The 14275-nt window shown below is 42.6% G+C and overlaps 1 protein-coding gene across 5 annotated transcripts in view; it reads left to right on the top strand.

Moving 5' to 3' along the window:
• nrg2a (neuregulin 2a) overlaps positions 1 to 14275 on the top strand; it is a 76862-nt gene that overhangs the window by 20882 nt on the left and 41705 nt on the right. The window contains exon 1 of one of the 5 annotated variants that reach the window (XM_020085936.2): positions 7806 to 8071. The exons of the other annotated variants lie outside the window; for them this stretch is intronic. Within the exon in view, the coding sequence (XP_019941495.1) occupies positions 7984 to 8071 (88 nt within the window). The 5' untranslated portion in view covers positions 7806 to 7983. Of the gene's footprint in view, positions 1 to 7805; positions 8072 to 14275 lie in introns of those variants that run through there. 5 annotated transcript variants of the gene reach the window in all.

The raw sequence follows: 14275 nt of genomic DNA, 5'->3' as shown, positions 1-14275 counted from the left end.
GTGTGTGTGTGTGTGTGTGTGTGTGAGTGCGTGTGTGTGCACGGGTTGACTGAGATGTGTCCCAGCTGGCCCACAGACCAGCACACTAACCATCACCTCACTGCAGCAAATGCAGACAAAAGATGAATATATCTCCCTTGTGATATTGATACCCCTTAACTCCGGGGTTGTTTTACCCTAAATGAGAAAGCAACATTCCTCACAGAGGTCTGTTGTGCTTGTGAAAGCCAGTAAGATCAGTGTTACAGAAAGTCCCTGCAGTGTGAGCCCTGTAGACCCTTTCCGCCTTTTCTCCATCACATCTTTTGGGATGTGTACTTTTGCCACGCAATGTCTAGGCATGTTTCTCTTCATTCCCTTGTTTTCTCCTTGACATTAGGCTTACAAGCAGACGGTTATCATGCTGCAAATGGCCAAGGGCCAGGAAACCACTGTAGGCAAGCCAGCGTTACAAAACAACAAAAAATTTACCTGAAAAATCATACAGACGACAGACCTTCGTGCTCCCTGTGAAAACGCCACTCTGATTAAACCAGCGGTCAAGTGTTTGACCTCAGTTTTGCCGTGCAGTAAACGAGTTGGCACAATCATGTGCTCGCCTGCACTTCATCTTTATCCTCACAAGCATGGTTTAGCATTATATTATTACTATGTGGCTTTTTGAGCAACGATTAATTCTCTGTTGGCTAAAACTCAACTATTTTAGGCTAAAGATTTGGTACCGCTCCGCCATCATTAAGCTGCTCACACCAGCAGTGGCTTGCCGATTTAGAATTACTGCTGCTTTAGCTAGCTTTGACCTCCTTCTGTTGCGGGGGTTGTCAGTCACTGGTGTGCTAGGCAATTGGTTTAAACTGCTTCTAGATGGGTGGAGTGGGTTTTGTGGGCCTGTGCAGTCATTCTGTCGCTCTGAGATGACCTGACCACAGTCCTGGCTTCCTGTCAGCCTCGTCTGCCTTGCCAGGGCACGGCGTGAGGCCATCCTGGCACCATCAGCCGGGGCCACTCTCTTGCCCACTTATCAAGTTCACTCAATTTGAGGGCCGCCTTGATGTGGGCTCATGCCGCCAAAGAATGATCCAGGCTTACACATGCGTAGTGGCCTGTTTTCCTGGAAAATCCTACATTGGTGAAAAACAAACAAAGAGATAAGACAGACTCTAGATAAGCTCGAGCTTAGCCATAAGAGGCACAAGCAGAAATGCAAATGATTTGACCAAGAAGCTGTTTTTGCTCTGTGTGAAACTCCTCACACTGTCCTCATTGTGACATGTTTGTGTTGCTCTGAAAGCACATTCTGGAGATAAAGGACAAGTGCAGAGCGCAAAAGGAATTTGATTTGATGCGAAGAATGCAAAGCACAGAGCGGATGCACGTATGTTTTTGGAAGGAGGGGGTGCTGATAAGAGCACAACCTTCCCATGTTTTCCCTCGTGTAAATTTACATCTATGCAGTTTAAAGTCTATTTCCCTTAAGTATGAAATGCTGATTCGTAGATATATTTACGATGAAGTGTGTAGATGTTTCCTTTTTTTTTTTTTTTAATAAAAAAGTTAGGGAATATTCTTTTATATTCCGTGAGTACTGTTTTATGTGGTTCATATGTAAACCCCATGTAAAGACAATAAAAATGTACATGTAAATACATTTTTAGTTTTTATGTATAATGTACCATTTTAAAACTTGTATTATAATCATTATAATTATACTTATAATACTTGCAGATGATTTGTATTAGAAACATGAGTGGAAAACAGGTCCATTTTGAACGCATCAATGATGATGTACTTCTTCTATTTACATCTGGATGCACCTGTGTGTTTGTCTGCGTATGCGTATGTGCGTGTTTGAGGGGTTATGTTTGTATTTGAGTGTGACAGTGTATACTTTGTTGGCCCAGGGACACTTAGATTGAGTGTGTGTTGTTCTCTCTGCGCATATGTGTTTGCGTGAAGACCTGGTTCTATGTGGGTGTGTGTTTGATAAACTGTGAGAGCATGTGGGAGATTGTTTGTCTATTCATCTGGGTGAGAGCAGGAGAGAAAGAGCAGAATGAGGAGGTGGAAGAGATCTGCTTCCAGCCTCTATCTTCAAGTCAATCTGCTCAGAGTCACACACAAACCTCTTTATCTCAGCCTGAGACAGAAAGGGAGGGAGATCAGGCCAAGAGAGAGACAGACGGACAGAGACTCCAGGAAAATAAATACGTTTTTAAAAAAGAGAGAAGGGAAAGCGAGACAGAGAGGTTCAATCAGACAGCTTTAAGAAGATAGAGCGGATTTTTGTCTAAGAGGATCATCAAAGTCATGCTCAGACAACATCTGTCATTAAAAATATTTGCGCTATTTCAGTATCATTGCAATGAGCCATAATCGTCCAATTGAGAGGCTATTTGTTATCGCTGTGAAAAAGATATGTAGAAAGTGAAGATGTGGTATCACCGATGTCATCGCTGAGCAGAAAATTATTTTACAGCGTTCAGTACTTTAGCCCCAGAGGAAGTTGAGTGGCAATTGACATCCTCTACAGCTTCTTCTCCAACTGCACTGTACCCTCACACACACACACACACACACGACCACATACTTCATCACGTAAACCGTGACTGGTGCCAAAGAGAGGCATACATTTTGACTCAGGAAACAAGGAGAAGCGCACAATAGTACCTCTGTGTGGGTGTGTCTTTTATGTCTGACTGCAGGATGAGCATAAAGGGCAATAAAATAAAATGAGATAAATCAACCTTGGCTTAATTGTAGGTCTGACACAAATGTATGGCTGTCATTCCACGGTGCACCTCTGGCAGCCGCCCAGACAAGGAACGACTGTAAGAGTTTGGAGGTGCAGAGATCACATCTGGTAACGGGAGCTGAGTGTGTGTGTGTGTGTGCACGTGCCTGCTGTGGTGCCGTCCTGTCATTGCAGTAACATGCCCCATTGGCTGATGAGTTGCTATGCTCATGTCTTGTTCCTCTCAGCCCCAATCAAATCTGTCACAATATGAGTCAGCGTGGCCGTAAGCGGGGGCCATTATAGTTCGATCGGTTATCAGACACATTGGTGGGGTTTTGACCACTGCGGAGCCACACCTGAGGCGCAGGGAGTGTGATGCGCACCACACAGAGGCTGGAGCAGAGCTGGAGAAGTTAACAAAGTGAGAGGCTAAAGAGCTGAAATCTCTTTTTCTCAGTGGCCTTGAGAGTGGAGCATGCTCAGTGCTGATGTTTGTCATGTCTCCCTCACTGAGATGCTGCTGCAGTGCTTCCCAGCAGGCTTGGCACCGGCTTACTCATGGACATCTCTCTTATGGAGCAACACAGTGGCCATGCTGCAGCTGCTCAATGGATACCTCTCTGCGTTTCTTTTGTTTCACTCCTTTTGTCAGTTCCTCTCTCTCTCCGTTGCTCTCATGTCTTTTATTGCCGCCTCTCCCACTTGTCTTCCCATTGTATTTCTTACACATTATCTCCTACTTTCTTACTCGCATCCTTTCTTGTTCCTCTCTCGCCGTCTCATCCTCACTCCGCCCTTCCACATCTCTCTCTCTCTCCCTCTCTCACACTCTCCAGTTGCTACCCTTAAGACTGTGGTTACCATGGTGACAGCTATGTGCTGCGGAAACGTCAAAGAGCTGAATCCACCTAGGATCACTTCCTTGTTTTAACACTTAAATTCTTTCTTGCTGTTTCTCCTTGATTTCTCGAAGCTCTCTGTAAATACCGACCGTGTGTGTGATTTTAAATGCATCAATCGGTTTGTGAATGAGGCGGCGGGTGTGATTTCTGGTCTTTGTGCAGTCCTGATCTCAGCTGTTGCTCAGCAATCATTAGTAACACTCAGATTTGGAATCTATGTTGACCTTGGCACAGCTGACCTTGAGGAAATAGCCCCTTCCTCAGGCCTCCACATGTCACCCACTCTGAATTGTGTCGTGTCTCCCCTCAAGGGGGCTTCACCAGCTCGCCCAGTGACATAATTCCTCAGCGTCTCGTCACATGCTTCTCATCTTTTGCCTGTCATTCATTCAGAGAGCCACACACACACATACTGCACACATCCCACACACATAAACACACACGGAAAACAGAATCAGCCACATCATGTTTATGCTCAACAGCCGGATGAGCAGGTTTTTATTTCAGTAATCAAGCAGCAACACACCTCAGTGCGTGGTCAGCTGAGGAAGCAGATGCCTTGTTAAGAGGTGAACATCAGCAGGTGGGGCTGTTTTCTGTCATCTGAAGAATAAGAGGACATTCTCACACCCTAATGCCTCTTTTGCTCTTTCTACTCATTGTCCTTTCCTCTCCTCCCTCGTCCCCTGCTCCATTTCTTGCAATTTATCCTCTTTTGTTCCTCTTTCTCTGTCTCTCCTTCCCTGCCCTTGTCTTACCTCCGAGAGTAAAGACTACACATGTGTGTTAAAAGCAGGCACTATACCCTACTTAAGCCCCCCCCACACACATATATACACACATTGTTGGCAAAAAAGCAGACAGATGTAAACAACATAACCTAATGGCTGTTTAAAGCCATTATGTCTAAAAAGATAAACTCTTGTGCCTGTGAAAGGGCAGGACTGCTGTTGAGCGGTTGAGCTGTTGAGCGGCATCAACGTGATGATGTGCAGGTATGCTGTTGTTAGGAGAGAGCTGCTCAACTCAATCATAGGGGGAAGCTGTCTCCCCTTTTCTCGGAGCAGCCAGGAGGGATTAGGAGGAAGGCGGAGATGGGGCCTGTGAAGCATTTATGAGCAGGACATGAAGAAGGATCCATGTCAGAACTTTTAGGGATTGGCTCTGAATTTTTTTTTGGGGGGGGGGTGATCTTTAAGTCATGCTCCTCCCACATTGGCCCACTGTGCCCCTCCACCTCCAGACCCTGATCCAAGGACGGCCCACGGCTGTTGGAAAAACAGCACATGCCTTCAAGGAGACTAGGAAAAAAAAGAGAGAAGGAGATTTAGATGCACATTTCCATGACCATATTTGTGTCCGGGTGTGGAAAAACAAGGTTCGTTTCAAACTCTTGGTGTTTAACCTACAATGTCATACACAGCGCAGGAGCTCAACCTCGTTCAGAGCTCATCACACAATGAGCTCACAACACAAAATTACAGCTTCCCTCTTCCCCGTTCATGTGTTTTTTACTTATCCATGTTTTATGTCACTCAATGACCAAAAACTTTACTATAAATAAACTCATATTTGCAGAAATTACACGCCAAAACTCATGTCAGCCACTGTTAAAGTTACTGTTACACTAGCTGAGGGACAGGGTATAGTTATTGCCAGGTTTCATCCTGTGTGAAGAAACCACCATCTCGTAAAAGTTCAGTTATATGGAACTGAACTGCAGCAGCAAATATGCTTTCTCTAAAAGTGAATCATGACTGGATTCCATTTTCTATCAACGGTGTTGATTTAACAAATACACTGACGCATATAGAATGTCATTTCAGTAAAGTTTTTGTGGTTATATCTTGGTTAATGTTTGGGTCAAGATTGTGGTCTTGTTTAATACAGAAAATATTCACATTGACATCAACCAAACGTGTTTATTTACACTTAACCAATACAATGATCTTTCCGTCTAACTTAACCAAAGTGCCTTTCTTGCCTAAACCTAACAATAGATATGACTCAGGACAGGATCTGACAACTGTGCTGCTGTTAGAAATGGTCATTCATCGTACAATTATGTTGCATCTGAACGTAATCCAGCCAGGGATGATGTTTCCTTTAAAACACATTTCCTGTTAGAGTTGTAGAGAGGCATCAGCCCTTGGAGACAGGGTTGTCGTGGGATCCTAGAAAAAGCAGTTTGACAAATGAGACCAAGAGCCGCCCAAACAACAGAAACTTGTTCCAAATCTATACACAATCAACCTGAAAGTCACATTTCTTTTGTCCTTACGTCACAGATACTCACCTCTCTGACACATACATAAACTACATGCCCACCCACAGATACACAGGCCTGGGAGCGAGTCTCATCTTGTCGAGTAGTAGAGGAGGAAGTGAGTGTTGAGATTGGGGGGAGATTGGGCTGTAGGGCAGCAGCTCTGAGACACATTGTAGCCCCTGCCAGTCTTCAGTTACCTCCGCTGACAGATTAGATCATCGAGAACAACTGCTGAGAGGAGCAGAGAGAGGAAAGTGCAGTTCATTTTATGAAAGGCACTACATTGGACCTGATTGACGTGTCGAGCCTTGGCCTTGATTTGACCTCTCCGGCGTTTTCTTGCCCACAGATGAGACTTGTGCTATTGGGTGTGCTGACCTGTTAAGACATGACCATTCTGCTGCCCCTTCCAATCCCTGCCGTTGACACCTCCCATGTAACGTCAAGAATCCTCTGAGGGCTGGAGTGCGAAAACCTCGGGAGGGCCCCACAGATGACTCATCTACAGATTTTTTTTTTTTTGAACACACCAGTTTCATTGAGAGTCACTCCACTGTTGTTTCAACGTATTTTGTTTTCCTGAAACTTAACAGGACAGTGAGGTTCAGTAAGCATGAAATTAGAAAACCTTACACTGATACAGCAGCTTAAAATAATGCTGCAATCATCATGTAGTCACAGTTGCAGCTCTGTCAAATGAAAATAAACAGATTAGCTGCAGCGTTCTTGTTGTAGTTATGTTTGCAATAGATATTGTGTCGAACAAACCTGTGTAAAATATCGTCTTGTTGTATTAAAGTCAGACAGGAAGCCGTTTGTTAGATTCTTTTTTTCTGCCACTTCTGGAGCCAGACGTGTGCCCCTGCTGGCAGCTCTGTCCTGCCTTTATCTCGTGTGTCTCCCTCTGCCCTATTTTTTCTCTGTGCATGGAAACCACCGTCTGAATTTGTTAAAAAATGTTAAAGAAAAGTTGAGATGTCCTCTCACCTCTTAGAAGTAAAAAATAAAATGGAATTGCATGTCTTTGCACATCTCGCAAGTATCACAAATCTACTACAAAAGCTTGTTTCTCTCGCTCTGAATTCTTAATGCTGCATGGACATTGATGACACCTCGCTAACAGTGATAGTGCAAGAGAGAGATGCAGCCACAGACGTGCTGGGACTTGTCTGCAGTGCCGAAAGGGGAATTGACAGACAAAATAGGTGAGGAAGGGGAGCAGGGAAGGAAGCCAGAGATGATTATTTGTAATTTTGCAAAAGAAAAAGGCGGCATGTCACACACTGTAATCTGACATCCAGGCACCTCACACGCAGCTCCCCTACGCGTATTATCCGCAAAATCTGTGCCTGGCAAATCTGAACCAGATGTCAGGTGTTTTGGGACCCCGACATCAACCTGGCAGAGGCAGGTCTCTGCCTGAATTATCTGGGTGGGGTCAGCGGTGCAGAGGGGACAACTTGGCTGCTCTCGCTTCACTTTTGCACGGGTCATTACAAAGGACAAGATGCTCGCGCGGTAGAGGAGAAAAGAGTTGGTTCAGAGTGGGGGGCTGCGGAGCATGCATGGGCCAACCTCAGAGTTTCTTTGGACTCCTTGGGACCAGTCTCTCTCTGTCCTCAGTCGTGGCTGCAGGGCCTGGAAGAGCCACTGCTTATCTGAAAGATCCAGTACGGGAACAGTTGCTTGCCTCAAAGCAATGGGAAATGCCTTGCTCACTCCCTCCCTCTTTTTTCCCTCCCTTCCTCCCTCTGTATTCTCTCACTTTTTCCCTCTCAGTTTCTTGAGCAGTGCCTCTCTACCTTTCTCTCCTCGCTCCCAATCCCCCCCCCTCTCTCTCTGTCTCTCTCTCTCTCTCTCTCTCTCTCTCTCTCTCTCTCTCTCTCTCTCCCTCTGCCCTGTTGTGAGTAGGTGGTTCCTTGCTGTACTTGATTGGTGTGAGTCTATATAGGAGGAGAGGCGCTCTAACAGGCTCAGAGTCTGGTGGTGCCCACTTGCCACACGTTCCCAGTAGGACTACCTGTGTATTTTTTTTTTCTCTGTCTTTTCTTGAGAGGATTTACTTTGTTCTGGCAGCAATGACGGAGAGCAGGAGGAAAGATAGGAAAGGGAGAAAGAAGGGGGGTAAGAAAGTACAAAAGGAGAAAGACGCCGATACCAACAAAGGTAAATGTAAATGAAAAGGGGGTTTCGGTGTAACCTTTTTGATGTATACGTATGTATTTATTGAGTGTGTGTGAGGGTGCGTGTGTTTGAGTGAGAGAGAAAGAGAGGGAGAGAGATGTGGAGGGAAAAAAGTGAGATTACATTTGTTTTACTGTATTACGGAAGTGTGGGAACAAGTAAGTATCCCCTTGGCTTGTCAAAGCTTGCCGCCAGGTTGTCACATGGATCGCTCTCCTAATGTGGACAGGGTGTAGAGGCACATCTGGTTTTGGCAGCACTTTGGAATTGCAGGGAAGTCAAATGATATGACTTTTGTACAGAAATCAACTCAGGCTCCTTCTTGGTTTTCTTTTAAAGCTGGCACCTCACAGAGCTAAAGCACAGTTGTATTATGAGCCCTCTGAAAACGAATGACTGGCTGTTAGGTGTTGCTTTGACGGTTTTTGTTTATTTGTCGCATGATCATGTCTGCACAGAAATCCCGGTACATGTCCCACGTTTGGGAAAGAAAGTTCTAATGGATTTATCATAAAGGTGATGTTGGGGTAAGAGAATACAATATCTCATCATGTACTTTTTGACAGGGTTAATAACTCAACGGCAGCTACAGTGCTTATCTGAATTCAGAGTCTGTGGGAAGTCATCAAACATTTAATGGTAGATACTTTGACATCGGAGGAGCATGGGAGCTACTAGTCTTTCAGTCACTTACTGAGAAGCAATGTGCTTGCTCAGTGGTGGATCCTACAAGCCACAGCATGTCACTGTAGTTTGACCTCAGGTCATGGGGAAGCCCAACCCCCGTTTTAATGACATTTTGAGGACAATACCACTTTAATCACTGGAGCTACTATGCCTCACTCTGTGTTTGATCAGATACTGTATCTTACCCAGCATCTCTTTATGTGGGTAGCCATTTTGTACCTGCTGATGTCACCATTCAGCTTCCAGCAGATAACCCTCGAGACTGGGTTTGGCAAAGATTCATCTGGTAGAAGATGCTTTGCAGACCTTGTATATAACAGCGTCCTTTTTCAGCTGACATGTGCTACTCTTGTTGTCTTTGGCGCTCGTGTTTGTGGCATTTTTTCTTGTTTTATTACCCGTGCAAAGTCGAATATATAAATAATTACTGATCCCCATTCCATGTTTGATTGTAATCTATAAACATGTAAGATAAACAGCTCCCCGAACCACACTGGACAAAGAGTAGTTGCAGAACGCTTTTTTGGCATCTTTGTTAATCAACATGCACATCTGCTGTAAACATAGAAAAGAAGTGTGTGTGAGTGATGTGTGTACTCTGGGTTTTTTACTCTGCTTCTCACAAAATGGCACAAAAGTAAAGGAACAGTGCTTGTCTTGCCTATGTATTGAATTGTATCAATATGCATTGTGTTCATTGATATGCATCGTGTCTTTGCTGCTGTTCCTTGTTAATACATGTGCCCGCTGACATGTTTTAAGAGATTCATTACAAAACTAGGTAAATGGGTAACCCATGTGAGAGTATGAGTTTACCTGCGGTAAAATTGAGCTTTTAAAATAGGTCAAAATCATGGGTGATGCTTGTTGTGTCTGGTACACATTAGGTGTGTTCAGGGCCTTAGGTTCCAAAATGGGTCAGCCAAGATGGAACAGAGAGGATGAATCTTTCATGCACTATTTCACTCTGATTGGGCACTTTAATAAATGTTGCCAGATTATTATCTGAAACACTTTGATTAAAGATGTGGTTAATCAAAAAAAAGTTAGTTAGTTAGATATTTGTGATTTATTTAAGTAAGTGTAGAACTTTAGATACCATCAGAACAGTATGCTATCTTATTTGACGTATATATATATTTTTTAAATTATTATTCCCGTTTGTCACACAAAATTACCTGACAGGTTGTCGTAAAGGAAACCATATTGACCTCAAGATTAGATTTGTTTTTATATTTTCCCTGGTTCCTGCACAGTTGGTTGGTTTCAAGGCTCCCATAGCAGAAATGATTGTCTGCTGATGTTGTAAGTTTGACCTCCACATCGTGCAGGTCATCTGTACAAGCGACTTGTTGATGTTGACATGTAACTTGTTATAGTTACGCTGTATTGCTAGATGCCCTCTAGTGGCCAAAGTAAATGTTCGCATTGAGACACAGTTTGGATGGACGGATTTTGACCGAGGAGAATACTGTTTCAAACTGACTGTCAACGTTCCTTTTTGGCTATTCCATAACATTACTGTAACTATGACAACGGATGTTACCCATCGTTACCTATTTTTCGCAAGAGCTACCCAAGCTGCTTTTGTATTTGAACTAAACTCTGACCATTGATGGTGAAGCTACGGTGCACTTGCCGCTGTTGAGGCGCTATCAGATATGGGTCATATCAGGGGGGATGTTCAAAATGGAGGACTTGCTGGATTTTTTTATTTGCATGAGACCCATTCAGCACACATGGCTGTGGATGCTAATCTGGCTGTCATAATAATGCATTGATTAAATACTAGACTTGAAATGTTTCTCAAGCTGTAATTTCCAACCTCAACTTGAGGTGTGTAAAAATATATTTGCTTTAGCAATCCGTTGAGGCTGTTAAACTGTCACAGGAACAAGACGGTATTGTCTTCCTTCCTCGTGTTCCCAGAGAACTTAGTTCCGCACATTTATTTATGGAGATGACCTCAGAGCAGGTAATCCTCTGCCATAATTGTTCTGTCACTGTCTATGACGTCTTTAGCATTCGGACCAGAAAATATATCAAATGTTGATTCATGGTTTCACCCCTGCTGCAATGTTACATGACAATTTCCCTTCACATATCATTTTTTGGAAGCTATGTGCATTGTGGCTGAAAGTTGACACTCTTCTAGGAATGTTGCATGACTTTTTTAATGAAACACACGCAGAGTTAGACAGAGAGAACTCCTGCAAACCCTAACATAGACATCTGGGCTAAAATCTTGGAAAGAAAAAGACACTCGAGGGAAGGAAAAAACTGTGATCTTTCTTGTGATATAAGAAGAGGACAGTAAAATGCTCAAGGCGTTTCATCAAATCTGTCATCAGTACAATGTAATGCATGTAATAGTTTGTATCTCCCTTTTCAAGTAGCTGCTAGAGGATGCTGTGAAGTCCGCCTGTCCAAAGAAGTATGCTTTTGTTTGCATATTTCCTAACATTTTACCATCGAGACAAAACACAACTTGTTCGTCTCTGTTCCACAGGATTTGCATGCTCAGTGAGGGTGGTAATAATTAGTTACGGAAGTAAAGAGCTGGCTCCTTCATTGTGTGCCAGATGCTTTTTTTCATCAACACCTACCACACCTTTGGAAATGAAGAGCTTCTTAAATTATTCAGTTTCTAGAGACCAGTAGTCGGCAGAGGTGGTGGTGAAGCCGCAGTCAACCTCAGCCTCCGATTCAGGTGTGATCTTGCTCCATGTAATTGCTCACTTTTTTTTGGTTTTGCTGCCATTAGCAACGACTAGACATAGGAAGACTCACCAGAAACCCAGCTATTAGAACTTCAGTCTTAATACCACAGACCTTTAACTCTGCTGTCAGTGATATATTCTGAAATATAAACACAAACCTCAGAATTGCAAACAAAATCATTTGCAGGTGGTTCTTGAAGAAAATGAAATCACAGTCAGTTTTTTATCAGGGAATCTTACCTTGCCTTTAAAACATATTTGTTATTTGCAAATTAGTTATATGTATGTCATTTTTCCAAAAATCTGAAGTATAACTTGAAGTCTTGTGTGTTTTCATTTGTGCGTGGTTACCCCAGCTCTCTCCCTTTCTCTCATGTTATTGCTTTTCATGTAAATTCGACTGGCTGTGCATATATAATAGCGTTATTGAGCAATATTCCCAGTCCCTAATATAAATGTGTGTCAACCATTGTGAGTAGCCCAGGTTGGGAGAAAGTAAGATATGTATGAGTATATAGACTTCTCTTTCCACAGCTGTTAAAGTGTAATAAAGTATTTGATCAGGACAACTCCTCAGAAACATTTAGAAACACGTCCTTGGTTTGGTCAGTGTTTAAATTTCTGCACCAGCCTGTAGTTTAACATTGTGTCCTCATCACTTCACTAACAGTAAATACCAAAATGATTGCACATTGGACAAACTTTTAGTGTTTAATCTAAATATTGTATTGAAAGAACTTGTGTAACACAGTCATTTCCTTGTGTCTGTCCTCATGTGGCTGCCACTGAGATCAAATGTCAAGGAAGCATTTCTATATTCGGACACAGTTTGAATATTCAACACAGCAGTAACTCTGTTGTACAAAATACCCTGGAAATCGAACCCTGAACATGAACGTCATCAACAGTAATGCACTCTCCTTCATAGTAAGACACATTACTGCAAAAAAGCATTTTCAGAAACTAAGTATGGCAGCTAAGAAGCAGAAGAAGTGATCTTATTTAGATTTTTTAGATTATTTCATTATATTTTCCATGGAAAACTTTGAAATGTACTTATGTATCATCAGCAGTTATATCATTCAGCCATTTCACTTACACAGTAAGCTGCTGCGTGAAACTGTTGTTTCAACTGTCGTCAGTAATCCAGTTTTAAATTAGCTTGAACTGAAACCATTGGCCAAACATTTAAAATGGATATACTAGATGTTTTCTGTAGAGGTTTGTGTAAAGGCAATAAAAGTGCAGTTTTTTGACTGCTACAGCATCTTGAATTTTTCAGATCCATAACAAAAACAGTTGACAATAAAACAAACACAGTTTTGCAACCACTTCACTCACTTACAAGAAAACCTGTTCTTTGGCCACGGCAGGGAAACATAACAACCGGGGCCAGTTGGCAAAATGTTGGCACCGATATGTCGAGGGCATCAAACTGTAAATGGAGGCTTGTTCTGCTGCTTGTACAGTAAATATGTCACCCAGAGTACTCTCATTTATAACAGCCTCATGCCACCTCATGCTGAATTCATTGTCAAGGGAAATAGACATCCGTTTTTAAATTGTTGACATTCCTCCATCACTTCAGCGTCCTTCAAACATTTACTGTCAGAGATATAGTTCGAGCAGGCATTTTACCCATTGGTGGTGGAAGGTGCTGTGGTGACTTTATGCTTTTCACCTTACAGTAAAACATATATAGAGATAAAAAATATGGAAACCTTTCCAATTAACATCTATAGAAAACTATGAAGACTTAATTTGCTCAGAAACCAACCAGCAAATAAAATAACATCCTTATAGAACAAAACACTTTTTGGTTGACAGTAGTATGAATGATGAAATCTTGACATGCATTGCCAGACTTTCACAGAGAAATATGAATTTCTTATTAATCTGAAAAGTAACACTAATAGGATCCTGTCTATTGAGTTTATTCAGAGAGAAGCGGAGCATTTTGAGTCATATATAAACAATGTACCAGATCATTATTCGGTGGAAGTCTATTGGTTCTGGTGGGAGGCTGTTGAAATGATCTCTCCGAACAGATGTTGTGTTACAGTGACTTGTGTGCGGGGCCTTAAGACCATTCCCACATGCAAAAGCCATTTCTCGAGCTGCCTCACCATGTAATTTGTCTTTTGACAACGTGCAGTGAAGTGACATAACACCAGAGTAATCAGGGATACTTTGTCTAGAAGGGAAACACAAAGGCATGCCTCGGATTCCTTCTCTAAGCTCCTGGAAGTAAAACTGAAATGTTAACTCAATAATACGAGCGGAGGATTGTTAATTCATCAAATTGCTTTTGTTTTTGAAGCTCTTTTTCTGGGCCGGGGTTTCCAACTGTTACCCAAGGCATGAGCTGCTGACACGCCGGATGGGCTTCTATTCTCAAATTTGGTTTTTATAGTCCATGTCTGCAGCTGCCCCTCCGCTTCAAACTGAGAGAATCAGGCTGTTGTTGAGGCGAGGGTTTATCATCGCTGCCTGACACTTCTTTCCACTACTGCAATGGAAAATGAGATAACCATTTGTCTCTAAGAAATTGTTTTATTTCCATTGATAGTGGCTCTGTATTCTTGTTGGAAAACATGAATTGCAAGTAAGAGGAATTACAGTTGACATGATTAAACTGGAGTTGAGTTGTGTCCATGATGCTCATCTGTCAATTCAGACATGAGGAGCGACTATATCAGTTCCCGGGTGTCAGACTGCATCTTTTGTGATCTCTACAAGTTAATAGACTAATAACTGCACTTGTTTGCTTCATTTACTT

Source organism: Paralichthys olivaceus, chromosome 15 (genome assembly GCF_024713975.1).
Source record: "Paralichthys olivaceus isolate ysfri-2021 chromosome 15, ASM2471397v2, whole genome shotgun sequence".
NCBI classification, from domain to species: domain Eukaryota; kingdom Metazoa; phylum Chordata; class Actinopteri; order Pleuronectiformes; family Paralichthyidae; genus Paralichthys; species Paralichthys olivaceus.
This window is presented reverse-complemented; position numbering and strand designations above follow the sequence as displayed.